Source organism: Brachionichthys hirsutus, unplaced genomic scaffold (assembly GCF_040956055.1).
Source record: "Brachionichthys hirsutus isolate HB-005 unplaced genomic scaffold, CSIRO-AGI_Bhir_v1 contig_694, whole genome shotgun sequence".
Taxonomy (NCBI): Eukaryota; Metazoa; Chordata; class Actinopteri; order Lophiiformes; family Brachionichthyidae; genus Brachionichthys; species Brachionichthys hirsutus.
In genome coordinates, this window is record NW_027180389.1 from 87995 (window position 1) to 111912 (window position 23918).

Consider the following 23918-nt stretch of genomic DNA (forward strand, 5'->3'; position numbering starts at 1 on the left):
TGAAGCTCCATTGACTGAAATGTTTCAGAAACTTTCAAACTGATCCATAATCCAGGATCTCTTCCGGAACATCACCTAAATGTAATCATCTGTTCCTGTACCATTCCCAACAGCTACTGAAAAGTTCAAGATCGGTCCAGAACTTCTTGAGTTATCTTGCTAAATATGTAATGTTTTATTCGTGGCGAAAAGTCACGTCAATGAGACCCGCAGCTTTAAAAATAATAATAATAATAATAATAATCAGATATAGTTTGTCTCCATCTAGTGGACATTTCACATCACATGCAAAAAAATTAAAGAGTTCTTCTGTTTCGATAACAAAAGTTGTTTTATTAACAATGTAAAATGACCTCTTTCAGCTTGCCTAATGTACCTTTTCTGTGCCCTAAACTCTGCGCATTCAGAAGCAAGAGCAGCCGTCTGTCTGCATCCACCATCTGAGACACAGGAAGAGCACCCCTGCTTATTCCAACCAATAGAATCTTTGTTCACCAACTCTGAACATAATCCGGAGATCTTTGCGTAAAGACCATGTGTATATATATACAGGAATAATATCTCAATTTATGGATAGATATTGTGTGCAAAGAAGGTTTTCCTTTTGATTATTTTTCATCGTGAATTCTATTATGAAGCTGGAAAGGAAAAAAAAATTGGGTACAGGTTCTTAGTTTATGGAAGACAAAATAAAGTAAGCTGAGAAGAAAGACAAGAAACTGAGACTGTAATACACAACAAACTGCACAAACCTGTCCTCTCAGCTTGGACGAATGTATAACTTTGCTATTATAAGGGCCATCCTCGAATGTGCGGATGATATTCTTAAGTTATCACATTAAATCTGAAAAAAACAAATGATTAAATTCCCTTTTTAAACACGAATCCTCATTTCATACACTCATTTAAGTATGCGAACATTAACATTTTTCAAATGACCTCTCATTCATTTTTACATTGAACAAGCAGATATCTGACTTCATTCAACAAAAAAGTAGAATTTGTTGCAAAATATTTTAAAATATATGTTCATGACTATTGTTTTCATTACAATGCAGTTACAATTCTTATTTGTATTACAAAATAAAATTATAAAATGGAGAGCCTTAAAAAAAGAGAGAAATAAAGACAATTTATTTGAAAATGGCAGTAATAGATTGGTGGGAGACACAAGTGGTGAAGGACAGTGGGTAATGGTGTCTTTGTTGCTGCCTTCTACCCACCAAGGCAAGGCCCTTAGCTGGTGACCAGGCAACAGAGCCCAAAGAACCGCCTCTTCCTCTGTTGGACCAGTGGGTAGGGAGTCAGGTTCAGCAAACTGCTGTCATCTGGGCACAAGACCGCAAACAAACAACATCCAATCAGACATTTTTATATTTTGAGGAACAACACACTCTTTCTTTCATTTTAATTTTAATTTTTATCTTTGGAGATCCACATTTTAGCGTTTAAGCTTTTGCTTTGCTTTGTGTTTTGCCTCATGACGTTGCCATTATTTCAAGTATCACAATGTAAACCAACTGGATATGTCACACTAAAAACTTTGAAACAAAACTATTAGATAGAGATGTTCCGATCCGATCACGTGTTCAGAAATCGGGCCCAATCGCGTGCGTTCAGACTCGATTGGAATCGAAGGTTAACTCCTGATCAGGACTCAATTAAACATTTAAAAAAAAGTAATTAAAAGATATTAATATTTTCATTACGTAAGGGATTTTTTAAATTTCCTTTAAGAAATTATGTGCTTCGGTCAAATCCGTATCTGTTTTATATTGTTAATTTTGAACCATGCTTTTCTAACAATGTTCACGCAACGTGGCTTTTACTGCCATATTTCACAAGTTACAGTTATTATTTCCATTACTTTTTATCAGATCTGGAGATACACTGTCGTTGTGTCCTTAGGCAAGACACTTCACCCACATTGCATGCGCTGCGCACGCTGCGACCAGCAGCAGAGTGTAACTGCCGTAAACCAAATCTACCTTCGGGTACAAATAAAGTCACCTTACACCTTACTATTGGTTGAATGCTGTCAAATTGAAGTGGATGACAAAAACCTTGCGATTGAGGTGCTGTTCAATTTATTTAAAGTATTCGTATTTAATATTTCCTGTTGCACTAGTCCAAGTCCAAAGTGAAAAAAGTATTTCATTTATTACTTGAATGTTCAAGCTGCGCCACAGAAGTGCTCCGTTTAAGAGTTAAATGTTGAAATAAGATGAATAAAACAAAAAAATAAGGGACATCCTGGATCTGCTTCTTCACTCTAATTTAAATGTTTTTAGAATGTATTATAGAAGTAACAGATCGGGACTCGGTATCGGTTCAAAATCAAATGACTCGGATGCAAAAAAAACCCTTCCCAAAACGCAAACATATCGGCTGCGAGACTGGTGTAGTGGTTAATCATGTGGTGTGTGGACCCGGTACGTGCAAGTTCAAACCTGTGAGTTTGAGTTTCCACCTCACCTTGGTTCTTCAGCGGTAAAGGCATTGTCTCCCTGAGTTTACTGAGAAGGTTCTTCATCTCCCTCATATCCCTGCAACCACACAAGTCAGGTCTTATATGTTCTTGTGTCTATTTCGCAGAAACAAATGGACGTAAAGGACACATCATCAGCCACAGGACGTTTTTCATCCGCCTACCTTTCTATATTTTCTATGTCGGTGGCCACCAGCCAGCACAGGTGAGGATAGTCAGTGTTGGAGGAGGAGGTGTCCTCAAGGATGGGGATGTCTGAGCTGTCCTCGGTCTTACTGTCAGCCCCCGGAGGACCACAGGGATCCTTACCTGGCATGTAAAGTGTAACAAGCTTTTAACATGTATCACCGCTGCATGCATTAAAACGTACCAAGCGTACACGGGCTAAAGTACTTTTTTATAACTGTTCACAAAAATGCAATGTTTTTTAAATACTAATACTATAATATTAGTATAATAATAATAATAATAATAATTTTAATTTCTGATCTAATAAAGAAACTGGTTGGGAAGTGCGCATTAAGAAAGCTGCTGGTGTCATTCAAATTTCATGACTGGAACAAAGGAGAGCCGATACTATTCATTTCATTTATTTAAAGTTACACACTAACTCTATTGTGAAGTTGATAAAAAGCGATGCCATGAGGCTTGTTCCTACACCAACCTTTCCTGTGGAGCTGCAGGGAGCCCAGCAGGCAGACAGACTTGAGCATCTCAGTGATGTACATCTCCAGACAGCACTGCAGCTGGATGAAGAGCCTACAGATCTCAGGGTGGATCTCTGCATCCGCTGGTCTAAAATCAATCAATCAATCAATGATGAGCATGATTTCGTACATTTAGAAATAACAGAGCAAAAAGTCAGATTAAGGCATAAAGACAAATTCACAGAATTTACTGATTTTGACTTTATTAATTAATTAATTAATTCATCTTCTGAACCGCTTTGTCCGTTACCGGGTGGCGTGGCATGCTGGAGCCTATCCCTGCAGTAAACGGGCAAGAGGCGGGGTACACCCTGGACAAGCCGCCAGTTCATCGCAGGGCCACACAAAGGCAGAGAATCATTTACACACACACTCACACCTACGGACAATTTAGTGTAACCAATTCGCCTAATTTGCATGTTTTTGGTGGTGGGACGAAGCCGGAGAACCCGGAGAGAACCCACACAGACAAGGGGAGAACACTCAAAAGCCTCACAGAAAGGCCACAAGTTAGACTTGAACCTATGGCCTTCTTGCTGTGAGGCAACTGCCTGCACAGAATGAGTATAATTACTCATTAATTAATTTGTGATTGGAGGAATTTGTGGTGTTACACCTCTCTTAAATGAGAGTCTCCATTAATCATGAGCTAACAGTAATTTATTTAATTAATACGTTAAACAATAAATGTGTATTACATTAAAGCTGATCGACACCACAGCAGCTTCACATCCATATATCTGTTGTTCAAGGGGAAACTGCAGCAGGTGATGTTCAGTGGGTGTGATATCACATGTGAAAGTGACAGCGCTTGAAAGGCGTGAAGCTTCCACCTGGTATGAATATTTCTCACACGAATCGTGCCGTTGCATTTCTGTTCCAAAGGCGAGCTTGGTCTTCTTCCGATCCTGGTTTTGTCACAGTGCTGCCTGCTATAGATGTGTCGCAGAAGCACAGCTGTCATCGGCGCTATCCTGTTAAACGGGGTAGCATTCTGTGATTGCTGTTATCACGGGGAACTTTGAGTTCCCTCTAAAGATGCTGCACTCTTTCTATTTCTATATCAACAGCAGGAAGTTCAAGAACTTATACACTGCAAGTGTATAAGTGCATCTCGCTCTATAATTACAAGATACATATTAGAAATAGAACAGGGAAGGGCATAATGGGTCTGCACTGTCTCGCCAAAGATTGAAATGAGCTACTATTAAAGGAGACTTGTTATTAAAAAGCATCTATTTAGAGGTTATTGTGTGATTCATGTTTGCACGTGACAGGAAATACGCAGCAGACACTATTGTGGCTGGTATAAAGGATCCATACTTTATGGGTTGTTTTTATTATGCATGTAAGAGATGGTTTATGTACGCAGAAATCTATATTTATTCTTAAACTGCGGCACAGATATAGCAAGTGGAATAATTGTTGAGCCCGGAAACAGAAGATAGAGCTGAAATATTCTGAGCCCATCCCTATAAACATTACGGGAAAAGTTTAATGGGACAGCATTCAGTGATGTCATAGGTCGGTCAAGAAGGGGGCGCTAGCCGGAGTAAACCTGGTGCCTGGTTTTAGTCTGCTTCAGAAAATCTCTATATTCAATAGTCATAGGAGGATGCAGGCCAAGCCGATGAACGTGAGGCTACTATCACTGATGTTTAACGCAAATCTTCAACCAAACCCTAAATCTAAACGAGACACATAATACACAGTATTTTTGCAATTATATTTGTTGATGAAAAACAAGGATTTAGATTGTTATAAATATCGTGCAAAGTGGAAAACAATAACATCCAACAACGAGAAAGCACTCAGAGAAGGCAAACCGCCGCCAACGCCACTGTCACTAAAACCCAAACAATAGGAAAATAGTTCCCAGCATACGTCAAAACAAAATCCTGTAACAATTGTTTACCAGTCGGCCTCAGAGGGAAGACGAAGGGAGAGAGCTTGTCAGTGTTCGTTGCTTGGCTATTTCTGTTTGGATTAGCCCATTATTCTTTATGCAATTGTGTCATTGTGTGAAAAAAAAAAAAAAGACCCAGAATCTGCATCCACAACCTGACTTAAAATCCACCCACAATAATCCAATCTAAACCTGTTGACAACTTTTCAAGATATTTTGTTGCCAAACAAACAAACTAACAGGGATGATCACACAACATCAGCTATTAAAACAAACAAAGCATGTTGGCATCTAAATGCTCTCAACAGTAACCGAACACAGACACCGGCGCCACACTTCCAGTGCATTTTAAACCCCAACATCCACCTCCTCAGCTCCACATTATCCGGCCTTTCATCCTGGGAAGCGTTCCACTTCAGACACGAACATCTTAAACTGCTGCTAATGGCAAGTGGTCAGTTACAGTGTGCCGCTGCGATTGATTCACGGTGCAGCAGTTTCCCACCTACTTTAGCAATTAGAGACATTGTGGTTAGTGAAAGCTGATCTCATTCGGTTTTCTCAACCTCCCCCCCGCCCCCGCCCCATTCCTCTCTCACTGTTGTCACAGTCCTGGGTGATTTCTTTAGAAGGTAGCACACAGGGCTTTACACATGAGCCTAAACTAAGGGATGCTTGTGAGGTAAAATTTGAAACTTTAGAACTTTAGATGCAGCATTTTTGCAGCGCACCCCTTTTGCTGCATTTGCACGCCCTGAGAGAAATTTGTAAGGCATTCATTTTCACAACCGTGACAGTGTACCCACTCACCCTGACATCAAGGAGAGGCTGTGGTGTGCCGCTCTCGCCATTTCGCAGCCTTTGGTTCGGGTCTTCAGCATTTCGGCCCGTAAAGAGGGACAGTCGGCGGTGATTTCGCCGATTGAGATGACCAGTTCACGGTACAGAGCCACAAGTGTATTAAACTCTTGGACGATCTGCATCACATTAAAACAGCATAAAAATATATTATTTCCCAGAGAACTAGTGGAGAGAACCTGTAAAGAAGTTCCTTTTGTGGTCAATGCAGTAGATTAGAAAATGCCAGGCAGCACTACATCCAGTAGTACCAGGGGTGTACCTAGACCCCTTTTAAATGGGGCTCAAATAATAAAATATCTCACTTGATTTGTTTTTATTTTTATGAAGCAATTTAAATGATAGCTAAATAATCACTTTAATAATTTTTATTTACATGTTTGTTGTTGTGATGTCACATAGGAATAGAATGCGTAAGAGACTCAGAAAATGAACACGAGTTTGGACTTTGTGTTGGGTATGTTTTTACGATATATTTAATCTGAAATGCAGAAGCATATAATTTCACAATAGTTGAATAACTATTAGTTATTTCTGTATGCACACTATAACGGTTTCATTACAAAACATAATGTCCACAATAGAAGCCGAAATAAATACTTTCATGAAGATAAATCTCTTTTCGCGTTTATCTCTGTCTGTACTTCTTTTCGGAGAAAGTAAAACACATTTTATGACTTGAGTTTTAGTGATGGTGCCTACGTGGCCCAGCACAGCTCGACGTCCAGCAACACCCCTGAGCAATACTATGATGATTATTTTCCACACTGGGGACAAATGATTAGTCACTGCTGGTGCAACTAGACGCAACTTAAACATTGAGTTCACCAAAGCGTATTGATCTCTGATAAAATATGAATCATTGCCATCAATTAGTTCTCGGTTATAGCGCATATTCATTAATAGATTTTTTTAATGGGTCCCAAATAGACTAAATCTGGATGTTTGCGTGAGCTTGAGACGCATTGTGTGCGCAGCTTGCGTGGCATAACATTCGCCTCGTGCTCGTGCTCGTGGTCGGCAAGGCTCCATGACGTTCACTGATGGATGAAAGCGTGAAGCTGCACAAACGAGCATTCCTGCCTGCATCTGTCAAAACGCGGGACTCGTGCGCCAACAGCGCGAACGCCTCCGAGGCGATGGTGCAATTCACGGAATTTCAGAAATCAGTCCCAAATCTCCACCAGGAGCTTTTCACCACACACTCCACGTCCACGTCCACGCCGAGGCGATCTGCTTGGCTTCACTGCCGATAAAGCGATGCAAATTCACAAAGCCTATTTTTATGCTTATAGTATTTTTTTTTAACAGCTGTCGCCTGCGCATCCTTCATGCATGGGATGCTGGACGGTCTTAGGACAAAGAAGGGTTAGAGAATAACGCAGCATCGATCAGAGGCACCATGCGGGCATTGCCGTGCCGCAAACCTACCATTCTGCAGTCGGCCACGGCGCGCTGGGCTTTGCGGGTACTTTCGGTGCTCTCCCTCCTCTGTGCGTCTCGGGAAGGGGGCTTTCCGATCTGGAAGAGATTTCCAGCGGGTCTGGGGCGGTTTTTGCGCCCATTCGATGCAGAACTCATGCATACACATCCACTAAGAAAACAGCCCTAATGCAGAACGTTTTTTTTTTTTGTCTTATTACCCCACAAAGTCCGCCACCGTTTCCCTTCCTTCCTTCCGCGCCACCCCTGCACCGACTGTTCACCCTATTCTTCTGTCTACGCTCGATTTACCTTCGCCAAACTCCTGGCTGGGTCGAAACTCAATTACGGTTGTTGCTCAGTCTGTCCCTCTCGCGTTCCTTCCCCTCTAGTGCGGGAGACGGAGCAAATCTTTTCCCAGACGAGCCTCAGCGCGCATCGGAAGCACCGGATGAGCGCCTGCGACTCCTCTCCGCATTGCCTTCACTGCGACGGGGCGCAAGTCACCTTCACTCCAGCGGCAGCAGCGCACGGTGCGCAGTGAAGACTTCCCAGCCCCAAACCCGGCGTCCAGCTAGCTGAGGCGTCTTCTCTGACGCACCGATGCCGGAAGAAGACCGACGCGTTCACTGATATTCTCCAAATGCAACCATTTCTTATGTTTACGCGTTTCCATTAAGCACCAATAAAGACGGACGGTAACGATCGTTTTCTCCTCTGCGCTCCGCACCTACACCTCTGTGTCAAAGAAAGTGTGATTGTTCAAGAAAACTTCATTCCTGCGTGTCGGTCGTGATGCCAGCCCGCCTGCGTCTGCTCCTTCGAGCGGATGCCAGTGCGTCGGGCGGGCCTCTAACCTTGGAGAGGCAGGACGCAAGACAAGCAGTTGCTGCTACAGGCCCGACGTGGCTCAATAGATGGCAACGCTGCGCACCCAAAGGACTGGAGCAGTTGGTTTCCAACCATGAAACCCACTGGCCTCCTTTGGCAGCCAATGCGCATCATCGATTAGTTCAACATCCCGGTGGATGCTTTTAAATGTTGTATTAAATATAGTTTACAAAGAGTATCGGGTCTAATGTGAAGAGGGGAGGCTTTGATAGAATTCTGAGCTCTCTACCATTGAGAAAACAAAATGTTGCAAAGACAAAAATCATCACGCAAAAAAAGTAACTGATTTTGACCTCAAACTGTCCAGTTAGTTATAGTTAACTGTCCCTGCTGGGACACCAGTGTCCTTCGAGGACACTGATCAGTGTCCTTATTTCCTCTCAGAACGTGTTAGCCTAAATGGCATCAACTTCAATGATGAAAAATCTTCCATTTCATTCACGGCGCATAAAAATCCGCCTAAAACTCATCACATGTTATTCATTTGTTTTTGTTTTTATTATAATGGATTTTAACACTTGTGTTCATTCTGAAGTATTGTAGGGCTTCTCTCCATACAAAACATCTTTGCCACCAGCATTTAATGTGCATCACTTGGAGACAGGGAGCAGAGAACCTTGCATTCCCAAGCATGCCACTATACATGTCTCCAATTAAATCATTTATTAATGGGAGCCAACAAGCTGGTCCCGCTGTTGTTTTCACCACAGCACGCCATCCCAACTGCGCGGAATTCACGCCGCATTGTCTTCTCATTACATCCATGCAGCTCAGATTTACCCTCCAAGAAAATAGTCTTTAGCCTTTCCTTGTCATGCTGCTCCGTTATCTGAGGCAGAGCTGTCACGAAGAAGGGTAGAAGACGTAGCAAATGAAGCACAATATGAAGAAGCCTATGACCCAGTTGACTGAAAAGATGTAGATGATGACCATGTTCATGTCGAGGCGCCAGCCTCGAGAGTCATCTTGAAAGTCCATGGCGTCTAGATGGAATCCTGCTATGTGGGGGGCCGGGCGTCTAGGAACGGGACTGGGTGGCCTCTGGAAGCCTGGGTCGGATTACAAATGAGGAATCTTATCTTTTCATTTTAATTTAAGTTGTACTCAGCAAAAAATGAATCCAAATCTATCAACACTGGTGTTAGAATATTTCTGCAGGCCCTTCTTAATTACTCTATTAATCTGAGGATTCTAACAGAGACTAATTTACATGGTGGAACAACTTCAGGAGAATCTTGCATTCTACGTTTACGTGCTTATTGTGACTTACTGTCCCAACAACTCCGAATACTGTTAAAAGGTAACAGGTAAAATGTATTTTACTTGGAAGATGAGTTTCAAATGTGTATTCCAGTGATTTTTTACAGATGAACGGGTTCTGAAACAGACAGATGGTGCGTTATGGAAACTTGCCTCCAAAGATGCGAAAGAGTTTTCGACAGCTTGGGAGAGGCCACTTCGCGCAACTTGCTTTTTGGAAGTTCTGTTTTCGAGAGAGGTATTCCTGAGGGAAAACCGTCCTTGCACTTTGGTTTAACTCTGTCAAAAAGGCGGGGATACAAATATTATCACAGGTTGACATTTCACTCATACGTTTGGGTCTTGGACAGGTACTGTTTCATCTCTTTCTGTCCCTTAAAAAACAAATTCACGCAGCATCGGCAGCCTCCCTCCTTCTCTCCCTGATCTGCTTTTACGTGACCTTGCCTTTGGCAGTCGACATGAGAATCTACAATCTTTCTTGCTTAATGTTTCACAAGAGCCCTTAGTGTGCCTGCAGCCTTCATAGCCACCATCATTCAGCCTCATGCATGCAGGATATGCCCACAGTTTTAACAATAGTTTTGTTGAGATGTTATACGTAAGGCTATTGCTTCTTTTTCTGCGGCATTCTGATATAAATACATCTTCTTTTTTTACACTCCGAAGAAACAGTATTTCTTATTTTCATCTGAAAGTACAACATAAGGTCCAGGTTACTGTTGATTTTTCTGCAGTAGGTGTGGGTGACTCATCTGCTCAGAGACAAACTAAAGGCATTTTCTTCTCCCTATGGGACACCTGCAGCTGTGGCCCTCCAAACAATCTCATCCCAGATGTCACAAAAGAAAGTGTATATGAATGTGGCTGGAAAGTGACACCCTTTGCACACATATTCTCTGGTGAGGATTTGTAGAGGCTGAGCAGCGTCAGAAGAAGCTCTTATTGAGTATTTCAAATGAGGTGAATTGTGTGACAATCACTTTGTGCACCGTTAGCTCACCCTTCTGGAAGAAGACATGTGTGATGATGGTTCTGCAGAGGGGGCAGGGGGTGTTAGTGGGGCTGTCCTTTGCCAGCGTCCTTAGACAGGGTTCACAGAAAATGTGATTGCAGGGGTGACACATGTACGGGCTGAAGTAGACATCCAAACACACTGCACAGATGTAACCTTCTCTGTCCCCGGCACCCGAGTCCTCTTCATCCTCGCTGCTGCTGATGGACAGGGTCCCCGGTGAACTCTGAGGCAGAGAAAAGCCAGAGTGGGGGAGGGGGGTCGCCGATATGACTGCGTTATGAGTTCTAATTCTATCTTAGATAACATATTAAGATCTGTTTAAATGTACCTTGTCTTAAATACTTTACATCGCAACCGGACTACATGCATGTGGTGTTTGGAAACATCAAGATGCCGCGTTGACAGAATAAAATGTAAAATGTTTTTCGGAATGCAAACCCATTTCTAAGTGGAAGGGGCCAACTTCTCAGCATGGAGCAAAAGGTTAACAGAAAAGAGTTCAGAAGAACACACACACACACACACTTCAGGATCTGAGCATACATTACACACCAGATTGTCATAAATGCAAGTGAAATTGTCTTCTTTTTGTGGCCCTCTTGAGAATATGTTTTTTTTTTTATTGCACCCCATTTGATGAGTGTGAATGTCATTGCCACTCACCAACACAGTGTGATAAGTGTGAGGAGCCGGCGATGAAAACAATGAACACAATCAGAGTGAGACCAACTTAAACTTGCTGTAATGCATGCGGGAGAAACTAACCCTGATCTAAAATGCTGCCCTATAGGAATCCATGCGTATTATTTTTATGTTGCATATACATGTCCTTTCAATCTATTATGCATGGTACATCTACAACCACTTGTATATATACAACTTGTAACAGATGAAGTACAAAAACTAGTTGACAGAGTAGTCTCCAAAGCCCCTCACTTCCTTCTCAGACCTTCGTCTGCAGACCCCAAAGGACTGGCGTCTGAAGCTCCAGTCTCAAAACAGCCTTAAGGTGCTTCCTCATGAACTACCACTCTTTCACCAGGGGGAGCCCCGGAGACTTCGGTGTTGCACCAGCCCTGCCTCCCAAGGTGTGTCATTCTTAACACAAAGGAGAAAACTTTGACTGCAATCCTCCCAATAACCCGCTGGCACCAAGGTTCTCCCATTGCAAAGCTGCAACTGTAAGACAGACGTTTTGCTCAGGAGAATGTGCACGTAAATAAACCCATGTGCCATTTCTTTATCACGGAGACGTTTTCTGCAGGCATGGAGAAAACCTCTTCTCTTTACTATAAATGAATGGAACTTTTGCTTTGCTGATCTAAAGTTTTTTTTTGAAAGAATCGAATTTGATTTTTTTCCCAACACATTGACCTATTTTCATCTTATGTGCACCAGCAATGAGAGCAGTTGGGTGGTGTAAACAATGCCGCACTAATTACCTTTGGATCATGTAGGATGCAACCACTTCCTATGGGAAACTGCATGATAACAACACCTGCTTCATTTTTTTTTTAACCTGTTGTGCACCGTATGAAGTGGAGTAGGACATTGTCGTCCAGATTTAATCAGACAGGACAAAACTACAAACCAGTTTAACTAATAGTTAGTACATCAATTAATATAATCATCCATTGCTATAATTTTAAGATTCTGAAAAAAGAATTTGTAGTGATTGGAGTTAGTTTTTTTTACTTATTGCTGTGGCGTAATAGTGATGTCACAGAACTAGTCAGGCTTTAGGTACTCATTAGTAAAACAACAAACAGAATAAATCCAACCTGCCAGATCTGCAAGTCAGTGAAAATAGAATCTGCTCTCTGGTTTTAACGGTTTTAGAGGGCTCTCCACCCGAGCCTCGTAGTGCAAGTAATTCAGATGTCGGCCCACTTGAAACCACAGAGACAAAGGCTATTGAGACGGGCTTGGTGCTGAGACTGCTCCAGATGAGGCAAACATTAAATTGCCCAAATGTATGCAGATAAAAAGAGATGCATCTTGTCTTCTTTGGTGATTTTATGTCAAACATACCCAATACTGGCATTTGCTTTATCATTATTATTTAAATTAGTCTCCCATTTTTAAATGTATATGGTTTAAATGGGTCTGTTATGCAGGTCCATCATTATCAACCCCAGGGCATAACATCCATGTGTCATCCATATGTGTAGAGCTAACTTAGAAAGACTGCAGCGAAATACATGAATACTTGATAAATGGTAAAAAAAAAAAAAAAAGTGATAATAATTACAAATTAAATTTTTGGAAAAGTTCATAAATGATTTGCATTTGATAGACATCATAAAAGTGGGCATTTGAGAAAGTGTGATTCACCTGTCTGCACCCCTGGAGATGACTTTCCCTCCACCGCTCCCTTCTCCTCTGCCTCCTCCTCAGACACTTAATCCTGTTCCTCTCTCTTTTACTAATCCTCGCTTCTCCGAAAGGAACACAAGGCGGCACTGATGCTGGAGTCACGGTTTGATTCATTATCACTATTACAGCATCACTTTCTTCTTCTTCTTCCAGATCCTCATCTTCTTTTTCCTCCTCCTCCTCCTCCTCGTCTTCATCTCCTGGTTCTAAGGTGGTGGGAGATAAAATCTGTGTCTGATGGTGGTTTTGTGAAGACAGCTCAGTTCCTCCTCCTGAGCTAAGTTCTTCCCAGAATGAATATGTTGCTCTGGGCGACCGAAAGGAGCAGAGGTCTTGATCTTCTGTGGTCGTCCTCGGCGGAGGACTCCGAGGTGACAGAGGTGTGGATCTGGTTTGAACTGAAGGGGAAGGCATGGTTCGCATTGTTGGTCGAGGGTGTTGGGGGGTCATTTTGGCTCCGTTCGTTGAGGCACATCCATTACTTTGAGATTTAAGACCTGTCTGCCCTCTATGTGAGTTTGAGCCTTCTCCAGCTTCCAAAGTGCTGTTTGACTGGATGTCAGAACTACTGCTTGACAGGCTTTCCTTGCATCCTCTTCCTCGGCGGTTCTTTCTCATCCTTAGCATTCCTCTCTCCCTTCCCGGTACATGTTCAGCATTTAGCCTGATTTCGTCCTTGTCTTGGTTTCCCTCTCTCAATCTTCCTCTGCTGTCCACGCTGCAGGTCTTCCTGTGCGCTTTCCTCCCTGGTAAAGCAGGCCTCACCAGTTGCTCCATGCGGTTCGATCTTCCCTCTCCAGCTGGATTTGCGCTCCTCAGTCTTGGTCTCACCACCTTTAAGCATGGCGTGTAAGTCCTGTTGTTGTTGTTGTTCTCTTCACCAACAGCTTCGGTTCGGTGACCCTCAAGCCTGCCTGAGTCATTCTCGTCAGAGGCTCCTGCATCGGTGCTCATGACGGTGCGCTCGAGGCTGCCGAGTTGCCAGCAGAGTGCATCTGATGCCGTTTCAACCAGGCAGCCCGGTCTTCCCTCTCATCTTTCCATAGATATTCTCTCTGCCACCAACTCCCGGATGCCGTGGTTCAGGCTCTTTATTAAAGAGAGAGGACTGTTCCAGTGTAGAGGAGGTGAGTGGTGCAGCTAACTGGACTGGTCTGTGCTACCCCTGTTACCCCACTGGGACATTCCACAGTAAGCCCCTGCACAAAAGGTGTGCAGTTCATGGCCTCACTATTGTCTTGTGTGAATCTATAGACACCACACTGCTAGTGAAAAAGTGAAAAAGCCAGAGCCACTTTTTTTACCCCCTGATGTCTACTCCCACTGCGTCAGCTTTTCTCTGGCCAAAACTCTGTAGTTATTTGTACTGCAATACAGTACTTTGATTATAAAGCACAGTAAGAAACAGCGTTTTCTGCAGCTGCACTTGCATGGATTTAAGAGTAATGTATTGTAATGTATCCATGCATCTTTAACACTGAATATGATCCTCAACTAGTTATGATAACTTCGTCAAACTAGGAGTAACATTTCTCCTCACTGTGAATATTATAACTGAAATTTAGAGGTAACTTTTGTGTGTCTTTCCCATTCAATTTGAGATATTGTCAAATTATCCTCCGAACTCCAATCTAGATTATAGAGCGCTGAAAACCCTGAAGCAAACCACTCTGCAAAGAAAGGTTTGTTCTCCACCACCAGTTGCTTTCATTCCATGTCGGAAAAAAGCAACAGTTGCTCTCTCGCTCTCTCTCTCTCTCACACACACACCAGAAAGAGCGTCTTCCTTCGCTTCACACAAGCAGTACCCGTTGTGAACAGCAGATGGCGGCAGTTCTCCTCTCTGTTATGCCGCGGAGCTGACCCTGGTGCTGAAATCAGCCTTCCTCCAAACACTGTGCGCGTTACCGCTTTATCCTTTGCGATTCGAAATGCACATCTCTCAATATTTTATGAACGTTTGTCTTCAATGAAATTATCTTCATCTCGTTTAATTTTAAATTCAGAAATATATTTTTTAATATTTTCTCTGTTACGTCGAGTAGCTCTCCAACTCCCCCCCCCCCCTCCTCTTACTTTTCAAAATCTTACAACTTATCGTTTTAGTCTAAACTGATATCAACCCTGCTGTGCGAGAGAACAGGGAGAGGAGCGCTCTGCACCCTCCTCGGCTGTCTGCGATGAAAAATGGAGCAGCGAGGAGAGCAGAGGCACAAAACTCCGGGGCGACCTCCACGCGGTCTGACGTACCCGAAGCAGCTGGTATAAATGACTTCACGGCGTCATCAAGCTCAGATGATCGCAGCACCAGTGAGCGCACCTGGCTGTCAACACACACCAGCTAAATCACACACAAACACACACGCACACGCACACGCTCACAAACACGGCTGCGTCATGCGTCCTGAGAGCGGCTGCAGGAGCGCGGTAACTCCGATGGACCCCGGTAAAACGCGCAGCAGCAGCAGTCTGAGGGGCTGACTGCGTCCTGCTTATCTGTCCGGCGGAGTGTCCCCAACTGCTCTGGTAAAGTTGCGCTTTGAGCGTGCACGCATTATGGATTTTATAACAACAAGCAGCAACGGCAGCAGCCCGACCGGCGGTCACCCTGAAGGCGTAGGTGCCGGCTGGGACCAGGGTGAGAACGGGACGGGGTCCGGGTCTCTTCCAGATCTGGAGCTGAGTTACCAGATTGTCACCTCTTTGCTCCTGGGGGCCCTCATCCTCTGCTCCATATTTGGCAACGCGTGCGTCGTAGCCGCTATCGCCCTGGAGAGATCTCTCCAGAACGTGGCTAACTATCTGATCGGATCTCTGGCCGTGACAGATCTCATGGTGTCGGTATTGGTTCTGCCTATGGCAGCCCTCTACCAGGTTTTGAATAAGTGGACGCTGGGGCAGGAGATCTGTGATTTATTCATCTCTTTGGATGTACTATGTTGCACATCGTCCATCCTGCATCTGTGCGCAATTGCCTTGGATAGGTACTGGGCCATAACAGACCCTATTGACTATGTAAATAAACGGACACCGAGGCGAGCCGCGATCTTGATTTGCGTAACTTGGCTCATTGGTTTCTCCGTCTCTATTCCGCCTATGTTAGGCTGGAGAAGCGCAGAAGACAGAGCGAAGCCGGACGCCTGCATCATCAGCCAGGACCCGGGCTACACCATCTACTCGACATTTGGAGCTTTTTACATCCCACTTATTCTTATGTTGGTCCTGTACGGGCGGATATTCAGGGCTGCCCGGTTTCGGATTCGAAAGACTGTCAAGAAAACCGAGACGGCAAAAGTGTCAGACAAGAGTTCGACCATGTCACCGGCCGTCTTCCATAAGAAAACGAACGGAGAAGCCAAAGGCTGGAAGCGCAGCGCCGATTCAAAAACCAGCTCTCCGTGCGTAAACGGCGCGGTGAAGCACGGAGAGGAGGGCGAGTCTCTCGAGATCATCGAAGTTATCAGCAACTCAAAAACGCACCTGCCGCTGCCCAGCACGCCTCAGTCCTCGACGCACGGCTGCGACAACATCAACGACAAAAACACGTGGGCGAAGAGGAAGATCGCGCTGGCTCGGGAACGCAAAACGGTGAAAACGTTGGGGATCATCATGGGAACTTTTATTTTCTGCTGGCTGCCGTTTTTCATCGTCGCACTGGTGCTGCCTTTCTGCGCAGACCACTGCTACATGCCCGACTGGCTCGGCGCGGTCATCAGCTGGCTGGGCTACTCCAACTCGCTCCTCAACCCCATCATTTACGCATATTTCAACAAAGACTTCCAAAGTGCTTTCAAGAAGATTTTAAGATGCAAATTTCACAGACCGTAGTCACACCGGGGGAAACGGACTTTATGGAACAACAACAAAGTACATATTTATTCAGCATAGTTTGCATTCAGGGACGGAACTTTCACTCTTAATGTACAAGCTCATGTCTATTCAGTGTTGTTGCTACAGTATATATAGTCTATATGCCACGGCAGCCATCATTGTAGTGTCATGCGAGCCGTGTCCTGTGCTGATTCCACGCATTTTACCATGAGACGAGACACGCAGGGGCTCCTTCCTACTTCATGAGCTTTGTAGCACCGAAACAATAAAGGACATCAAAGTTTGTCATCAAGAAGCACGAGTCGATTCTTGTTCAGAAAATGAAAATTCATCATCAATGAATTAAGGGACGAGCCAAAAACGTGGGCCCTGTTGTGGAAAGTAATAGCTCCACTTGTCTGATCATACACCTTCATGTAACTAATAAGGACTTAATGATGTATTATGTAGACAAACAAATGGGATATTTAAATAAACCATGCTGCCCATCCATCAAACTCTTCTAATTGGAGCCTGGTATTACATCTGATGTGATATATTCTCACCTCCCTCCCCTTTTCACCTTACAGCCCCCCCATCTCATCTTTCTAATTTATGTTTGTCCCCTGTGTGAGAGAGAGAAAATCTGAGACAACAAGCTGAGGAAGTAAGCTTCCTTTAGACACAAATTAAAAGAGAGGATCAAATATTTCTTTCTTTTTATGTTTGAGAAGACAACTTGTCTCATTAGCATCAAATAAATCAATGCTAAATTTACTACGTGTAACACTAAAATCATCTGGGGTAGAGAGTCAGAGAAATAGAGCACACAATAGAAACAGTCTCACTGTGCTTTATCCTTCAAACAAATCCAACACGCACACAAAATAATAAATAAAGAAGCTTAGACATTCAAAGAGGAAAAAACATGCAAACAAGTGTAATATATAAAATAACAAATTTACTGAGATTATTAAATTATAAAGTATTAATGTGGTAATGGTTGAACATTTTCATTGTCTTCTAACAAAATGGTTAGTGGAGAAAACCGATCAGACCGGTTTGCACATTGTCAAAGAGAATCACTTTCTAGATCAAAGTCAGAGGTTAGATCGGGGCTTAATAATGAAATTCACAACCAACATTCATTTTAGTTCTAAAAGCCTTAACCCAGATTCATTAAATGTAACTGATCATGTCAGATAGGACTGATGTCAAATGTCACAGCAGATCATTAAGAATAAGAAGAAATGCTTGTGGGAGGAGGAAATCTTCAAACCCCTCCATCTTTTCATGCCAAGGGTTTCCTTTCTGCATCAGGTCACTTTCGCTCTGAATCAAAAGGTGCACTCAAAAGGCTTCAGGGAAAATTAGTCTCATACCTATAACATGTAGGTCAAATTCAGGGGTTCTCGTAAGATCAGACGAGGATGTGACGCAAACTCCCGAGCAGGGTGGAGCATGTGTTTCGGCTGTGAGTCACATTGGGTGTAAGACTATTAGAATCGTTACAATGTGGGCCTGATATATGGGATTACAAAGCAGCTGACCTCCTTTGAACTATATTTTATCAAAGGTTTTGGATTGCAGGACAATATTAATCCCACCCACTGTGGGATTTTTAAATGTTATGTAGGTGGGTGTGTGTAATGTGGTGAACATCTACTTAAACCCAGCGAGAGGAGAGGAGAGGATTATATAAAATGACACTCCTAATATGGGATTGCACGGTTTATTACATGTTTTCCGCCAGCCTGTGGCCTAAACCTGTGAAAAAATGTCTAGTATTTTGCTTATACATAAACAAATATATATATACATACATAAAAAGTTTGAACAAATTGGAAACTCTTCAGACTTTTACTAGTATTGTAAATACAGAACTTTATTATTAGACCTATAGTAAAGACGGCATATTAAAGAACAGTCACGTGAAAATGTAGAGCTCAGGTTTCAACAGAAAAAGTTAAAAATGGGGTTAGAAGACAAATGGAGGAGGACAAACAAAGATAGGAATGACGACTAAACACTCAGCACAACAGATGCTTCTGGTCCGCCCCCTTCCACTGGAAGGTCTTTTTGATCTGTCAGTGTTATTTTTTTTATTATTATTTTGCAAGGATGTCACAGCCCACAGCCGGAGGCTTTCCCTTTCTCCACCCGAGCCTGAGAGATAAGCAGGAGAGAAGGGTTCCTGAAAGCTCCCTCTGCCGTGGAGAAATGAGGGTTTGGAGCCTTCAGATATGGTAAATTTTTCCTGTCGACTTTATTTTGAAACTCATGTGTCATTCCTTTGTTGTTGGTTGATCCAAACACACACACACACACACAGCTTTGATGGAGAGCAGGCATCATGTGTTTGAGGAAAACAGCAAACAAACACAAACAATCAAACGCATTAGAGACAATCGCCTTCAACTGATTTATTCACAATTCTATAATGTTTAAATGCCAGAATGTTGTTGGTACAATTCTCTGCTGCATGTTTTTAGTCTACCTCATGCTGACTCCGCCCTGTGCCTGACTCTGGAACAGGAACTGGTCAGCATGGTTTGTGGCAGCGAATGTATGGCTTTCTTTACTTAATTACATTGGGACAGTCAAAAACAAAAAAAACAGAAAGACAGAAAAAAACAAGGAAAGGAGAGAGAGAACATTATTTTTTTATGCCCAAATATCATGTCGGCTTCAGGCTTGCACCCAAAAAAATATTTCATGAACTCCCACTGAGAGAATATTCGTTTCCAAGCGAAAAGGGCCTGAGGCTTGAGAATAGGAAGCTGCTGTTCTCTGAATCCAGTCTGCTCATAGAGCAGCATGTAATGTATGTTTTTGTCCACGTTTATGTGCAAACTGTGCCTTAGTGTGGCTATATGAAGGAACACCGAGGACATCTATTCGCCTGTGTGGGATTATCAGATATCATACACAAACTGTGTGCCCAGGTGTGTTTGGTTTGTTTGGTGTATTTGCGTGCATGCATTAGCAGAGCAGCGGCAGCCCCGACGCCAAGGACCAGCCATCAGTCTCTGTCACAGCCTCGCTACAGCCCCATGCATCCGAAGACACGAACTCACTGACGCATCATCGTTCACAAACTAATCCTCTGAGGGAGGCCAATTTGATACGTGTGGTATTAACAGCAGCCGGGGGGCTTTATCTTATGATCCTATGACCGCGCCATTTAACATATAGTAAGAGTATATGAGCGAGTGCAGGAACAGACCACTGCGGGTAAGTCATGCATGGCATGCTGATGAAGATGATTTTGGTTAAATCTGAAGGATTCCCGTGCAGGATGTGTAATCCCTCTAAACCGTTCTGTGTCGTCTCCGAGGTCTCTTCCTGCTCGGAGAAAATCCTAGAACACCTCCGCAGGGAAGGGTTTAGGAGGCATCCAGATCAAAATCTGCTTTTCAGTATTATTGATCATACGTACTGCCCTAAATCCCAGTCCCATAGTGGGCTCTGTAGTTCTTGGATTTAGAAAAGGGATAAGGAAAGATTTCAAAATGTATTTCATCCACTTTAAGGAAGAACAAAGAGGCTTTCAGCGTCAAGTTAGCCACGAAGAACACACCTTTCCTCACAACCGGTCTTTGCACACCATCTCTCTTTTTGTGCGCCTCCCATTTCCTTCCAGTTTCACCTTCTTACTGCCGCTCACTGTCCCCCGAGCAATTCTCCTCTCCCCTCTGTCTAGTCTCATAGACTTCCCAGTTAACATCAACAGAAAAAAGGTCAGATGAGTGCAGCCCTCCACTTGCTGTCTGGCTGGCAGAGCCCCTTGACCTTTTGGTCTTGTTCCATTTTTCTGAGCAGCCGAGCCTGCCAGGTGACCTCTCGTCTTGAATGTTGAGAGACCCTTTAGACTCTGTTGAGGGAGCTGGAGATTGAGATAGAAGGGAAGGAGTGAGATGTCATGAAAAGAGGCACGGCTGTTTGGCAGAAGATAGTCTACGTTATTGGAATGAATTTGGTCATTTTAACACCTTTTTTTTAACTTTACATAAAATACTTTTATGATGCACTCCAATAATATTTTATAATTTGAAGTGAACACAATATTGTTAGGTTAGGTTAGGTTAGGTATGTATTTATTTCAGGCAATGACAAAAGCACACAAAACAAAACAACCCGTGCCACATCGCACGAGCCACATTTAAACAATAAGTAATAAGCCAATTCAGCCTGAAAGGGAGTGGGAAGAAGAAAACTTGTACTTGTCTGTGGTTACCTTTTAATTTTCTTTGTTAAGCCTCACCTCTCCTTCGCTAGCTGCTGCTACCTCAGAGCTAGCACGGTCACTCACTGCACTGACTTTATGATTTAAAAATTGGTAAAGAAATAAGTACAATTGAAAAAACAAACATTTTCATCTTTGCCTGACGGTACGCCTTTCCTGCTGTGTGCCACTTGCCATGTTTGTCACTGGCTACTTCTATTAGTGTTAAAATGCTTAAACAGTGTGTGTGTGTGTGTGTGTGTGTGTGCGTGCGTGTGTTTGTTACCCTCGCCGAAGAGGAGGCGAGGGTATTGCAATTGGGTGCGTTTGTTTGTCTGTCTGTTTGTTTGTTTGTTTGTCTGTCCGAGCGCATAAGTCAAAAACTAGTAACCCAATCGACTTGAAAATTTTACACAAGCAAGGTTCTCTCCGTGGCTCGGTCCTCCCCGAGAATGGCGTTGATCCGGATCTGGATCCAGATTCTAGAATTATTTTTATATCTGGAATTGTGCCTGTGCTGTAAACTGCCACTTTAAGAGGGAGGGACACGAATGGCATGATGGGAAAAAGAGTCCAGAAGATGGCTTGTAGTACATTCCGGAGCAGCAAGCTAGAGCAGGTTTGGCCCCTCTGATCCGGAAGCCCCGTTTACTGTCTCACAAGATCGAATAGTCTATTGGAGGCGAGGGTCTGCAATCTCTGATTGACGTTTTCTAGTTTGTTTTGTGTGAGTGTTCGATCCCGGACGTTTTGTCCCTTGGCTTGTGAATGTGACTAGTTGTGCTGTCTGACTTTGTGTGTCTGTTTATCACCCAGTGTCGGCGAGGAAGGTCTCTGGAGCCACAGCAACCCTGCAAAGGAAAGGCAGTCATGAAAAATGAGTGGAATGAATGGATGATGATTGGGACTGTATTTCCCAGCAACACTTACATAGTCTATTCATTCTATTTGTCATTTTATGTTTTTAAGGAATATATGAACCATTAAAGAACACGGAGCAGCGCAGGAGCAATAAAGAGATAAGCATTTATGAAACTATTCCTTTGTGTGCTTAGGTCAAAGTTTATTTCTCACATCATTTACACCTCCCACGCATGCTCAGTCTTAATTTCCTGTTGTCATTGTCTGGGGCTGTCAGCTAAGATATCAGCTGTTCTGATCACCGTCTATCATCTAACCAATAGCTCAGTGACACACCTTCATTATCTATCATCTTGTTGCTATCTTAAAAAAAAAGATTGCCTCTGTGCCTCTAGTTTATTTGTGTCTTTGCAGACTCACCAGCTTCATCATATCATCAGCTTCTTCAGCCTTCTTTGTGTCAGCAGTTTAATCAGCCACCACCACCACCACCACCAGTGTATAAACACCAATGGAAGGCAGACACTGGCGGACAAATTAGTATATATTATATGGCAATATATAAAATACTAATATATAATATAATATAAATATATTTGCTACAAATGAACTGTAGTCCTGTTCACCTCAATAAGGCTCTTCTTAAAAGCATTTAAAACTAAAAAGATGTTTGTTTTTTGGAGGATTTAGGATGTAGTCTTTGCTTATAGAGCTGTGAAAGTTGAGCCATAATTGAATCATAAAATGCTAGAGTAAGAAAATACAGATAAGAAGCAAAGAAAAATATCACATAGGAAATGGTACGGTCTTCAACATATACCTTTTTTCAGTATAAATTATGCAGCAGGAGAAATATATTGCAGTGTGTGCAGAATTAGTGCAAAATTCTGTACGTCATTACAGAACCGCTTACTCTTGCACCGTCTTAAAATATGTTGCGGGGCTTGAAGATGAACTGCTGTGATGGCAGTTTGTGCATATGCATGCATGTTTTTGGTGCACACACATGCACATGGAAAAGCACTGATAATGTTGCAATTTTCTAGATTTACATTTGATAGCGTCGGCTCTTGTGCCAGCTGGTAGGGTGGTGCTTCTGTTACTTCCTTCATCTGCGGGGTGATGGGTTGAAATTAACAGCAGGTGAATTACTGTCAAATTTACATCTCACTCAACATGCGATGTGATGCAAGAACTCCTCTGATCTGGTTGTCTGATTTGGATCAAATGCATCTTTAATGTGGACTTGGCTCTCATCATCACATTGTTCTGCACCCTTGATGCAACAGAATGTTGTTTCATCGCCTGAAGAGGAAAAGATGGAGAACATTGCAGAATATGGTCCTGCATTGTTGATGCTAAAGGCCACAGGGATAAAAAACAACAACAACAACAACAGCAGTGGATAAGAAGAGGAAGCAAACACAGCTAAACCTGTCAATTACTATGAGGAAGGGGTGACAGAAGCGTAGAGGAAAGGGTCATGACCGCAGTTACTGAGAAATGACAAAACCTTCACAGCGCGTTCACATTTGAAGGAGAAAACAGCAAAATGCTAAATCTCAGCCGTGGAAATTCAAACCCCTATTTTTCTGCTACTGTTGACACAAGAAATCTAGATCGTGGGGGGGGGGGGGTACTGTGTAGCTTTTGGACTGAGACATTGCACCAAAGGTTTTTATTCGTGCTTGTACTAAATCCAAAGGAATAAGTTTATTTCACAATCAAACCAAAGTGTTATTAAAGTCCTGAGAGCATGAGTCATCTAATGTCTGCAGCAGCACTGCATACTGTTACGTTTCGGATGTGCTAATAGGTAGGTTTTGATTTCAATCTTATTTTTAAATGATACGCAGTGATATGAATACATTTTTGAAGATAAAAAGTAACATTAAAGTCATGTTAGCACCTCTTTGAAGTTTTTTCAACGCCTTAATTTAGACATTTGAACATTTATAGTGGTCAACTGATGATTTTTAGCTGTGATTCTATGTTATATAATAATTTATATAATGCACAGGACATCACAATGAACACGGCACAATGTGTTGATATGTGGTTTAACTATTTGGGTTAAATAAAAAGCCTTTTATTAC

General features: G+C 42.9%; 2 protein-coding genes across 2 annotated transcripts; one reads left to right on the plus strand and one right to left on the minus strand.

The window, feature by feature from the left end:
- Window positions 1–1236: 1236 nt before the first annotated feature.
- Window positions 1237–7540, minus strand: LOC137914478 (regulator of G-protein signaling 7-binding protein A-like). The gene is made up of 6 exons (XM_068758016.1): window positions 7391–7540; window positions 5912–6078; window positions 3153–3283; window positions 2653–2797; window positions 2476–2546; window positions 1237–1328 (listed from the first exon to the last, which is right to left on the minus strand). Exons 1-6 carry the CDS (start codon window positions 7538–7540, stop codon window positions 1237–1239), a joined length of 756 nt encoding a protein of 251 aa, XP_068614117.1.
- Window positions 7541–15482: 7942 nt separating this feature from the next.
- On the plus strand, window positions 15483–16754 carry LOC137914468 (5-hydroxytryptamine receptor 1A-alpha-like). The gene has a single exon (XM_068758005.1). The coding sequence runs from the start codon at window positions 15483–15485 to the stop codon at window positions 16752–16754; it is 1272 nt and encodes a 423-aa protein (XP_068614106.1).
- Window positions 16755–23918: the final 7164 nt, after the last annotated feature.

Bases quoted from the DNA above. Each gene is read 5' to 3' on its own strand.
- LOC137914478 (XM_068758016.1), bottom strand. From the start codon at position 7,540: ATGAGTTCTGCATCGAATGGGCGCAAAAACCGCCCCAGACCCGCTGGA. The intron at 2,798-3,152 runs GTTGGTGTAGGA...TTTACATGCCAG, and splicing joins CCTGCAGCTCCACAGGAAAG to GTAAGGATCCCTGTGGTCCT. The intron at 1,329-2,475 runs GTGAGGTGGAAA...TCTTGTGCCCAG, and splicing joins TTTACCGCTGAAGAACCAAG to ATGACAGCAGTTTGCTGAAC.
- LOC137914468 (XM_068758005.1), top strand. From the start codon at position 15,483: ATGGATTTTATAACAACAAGCAGCAACGGCAGCAGCCCGACCGGCGGT.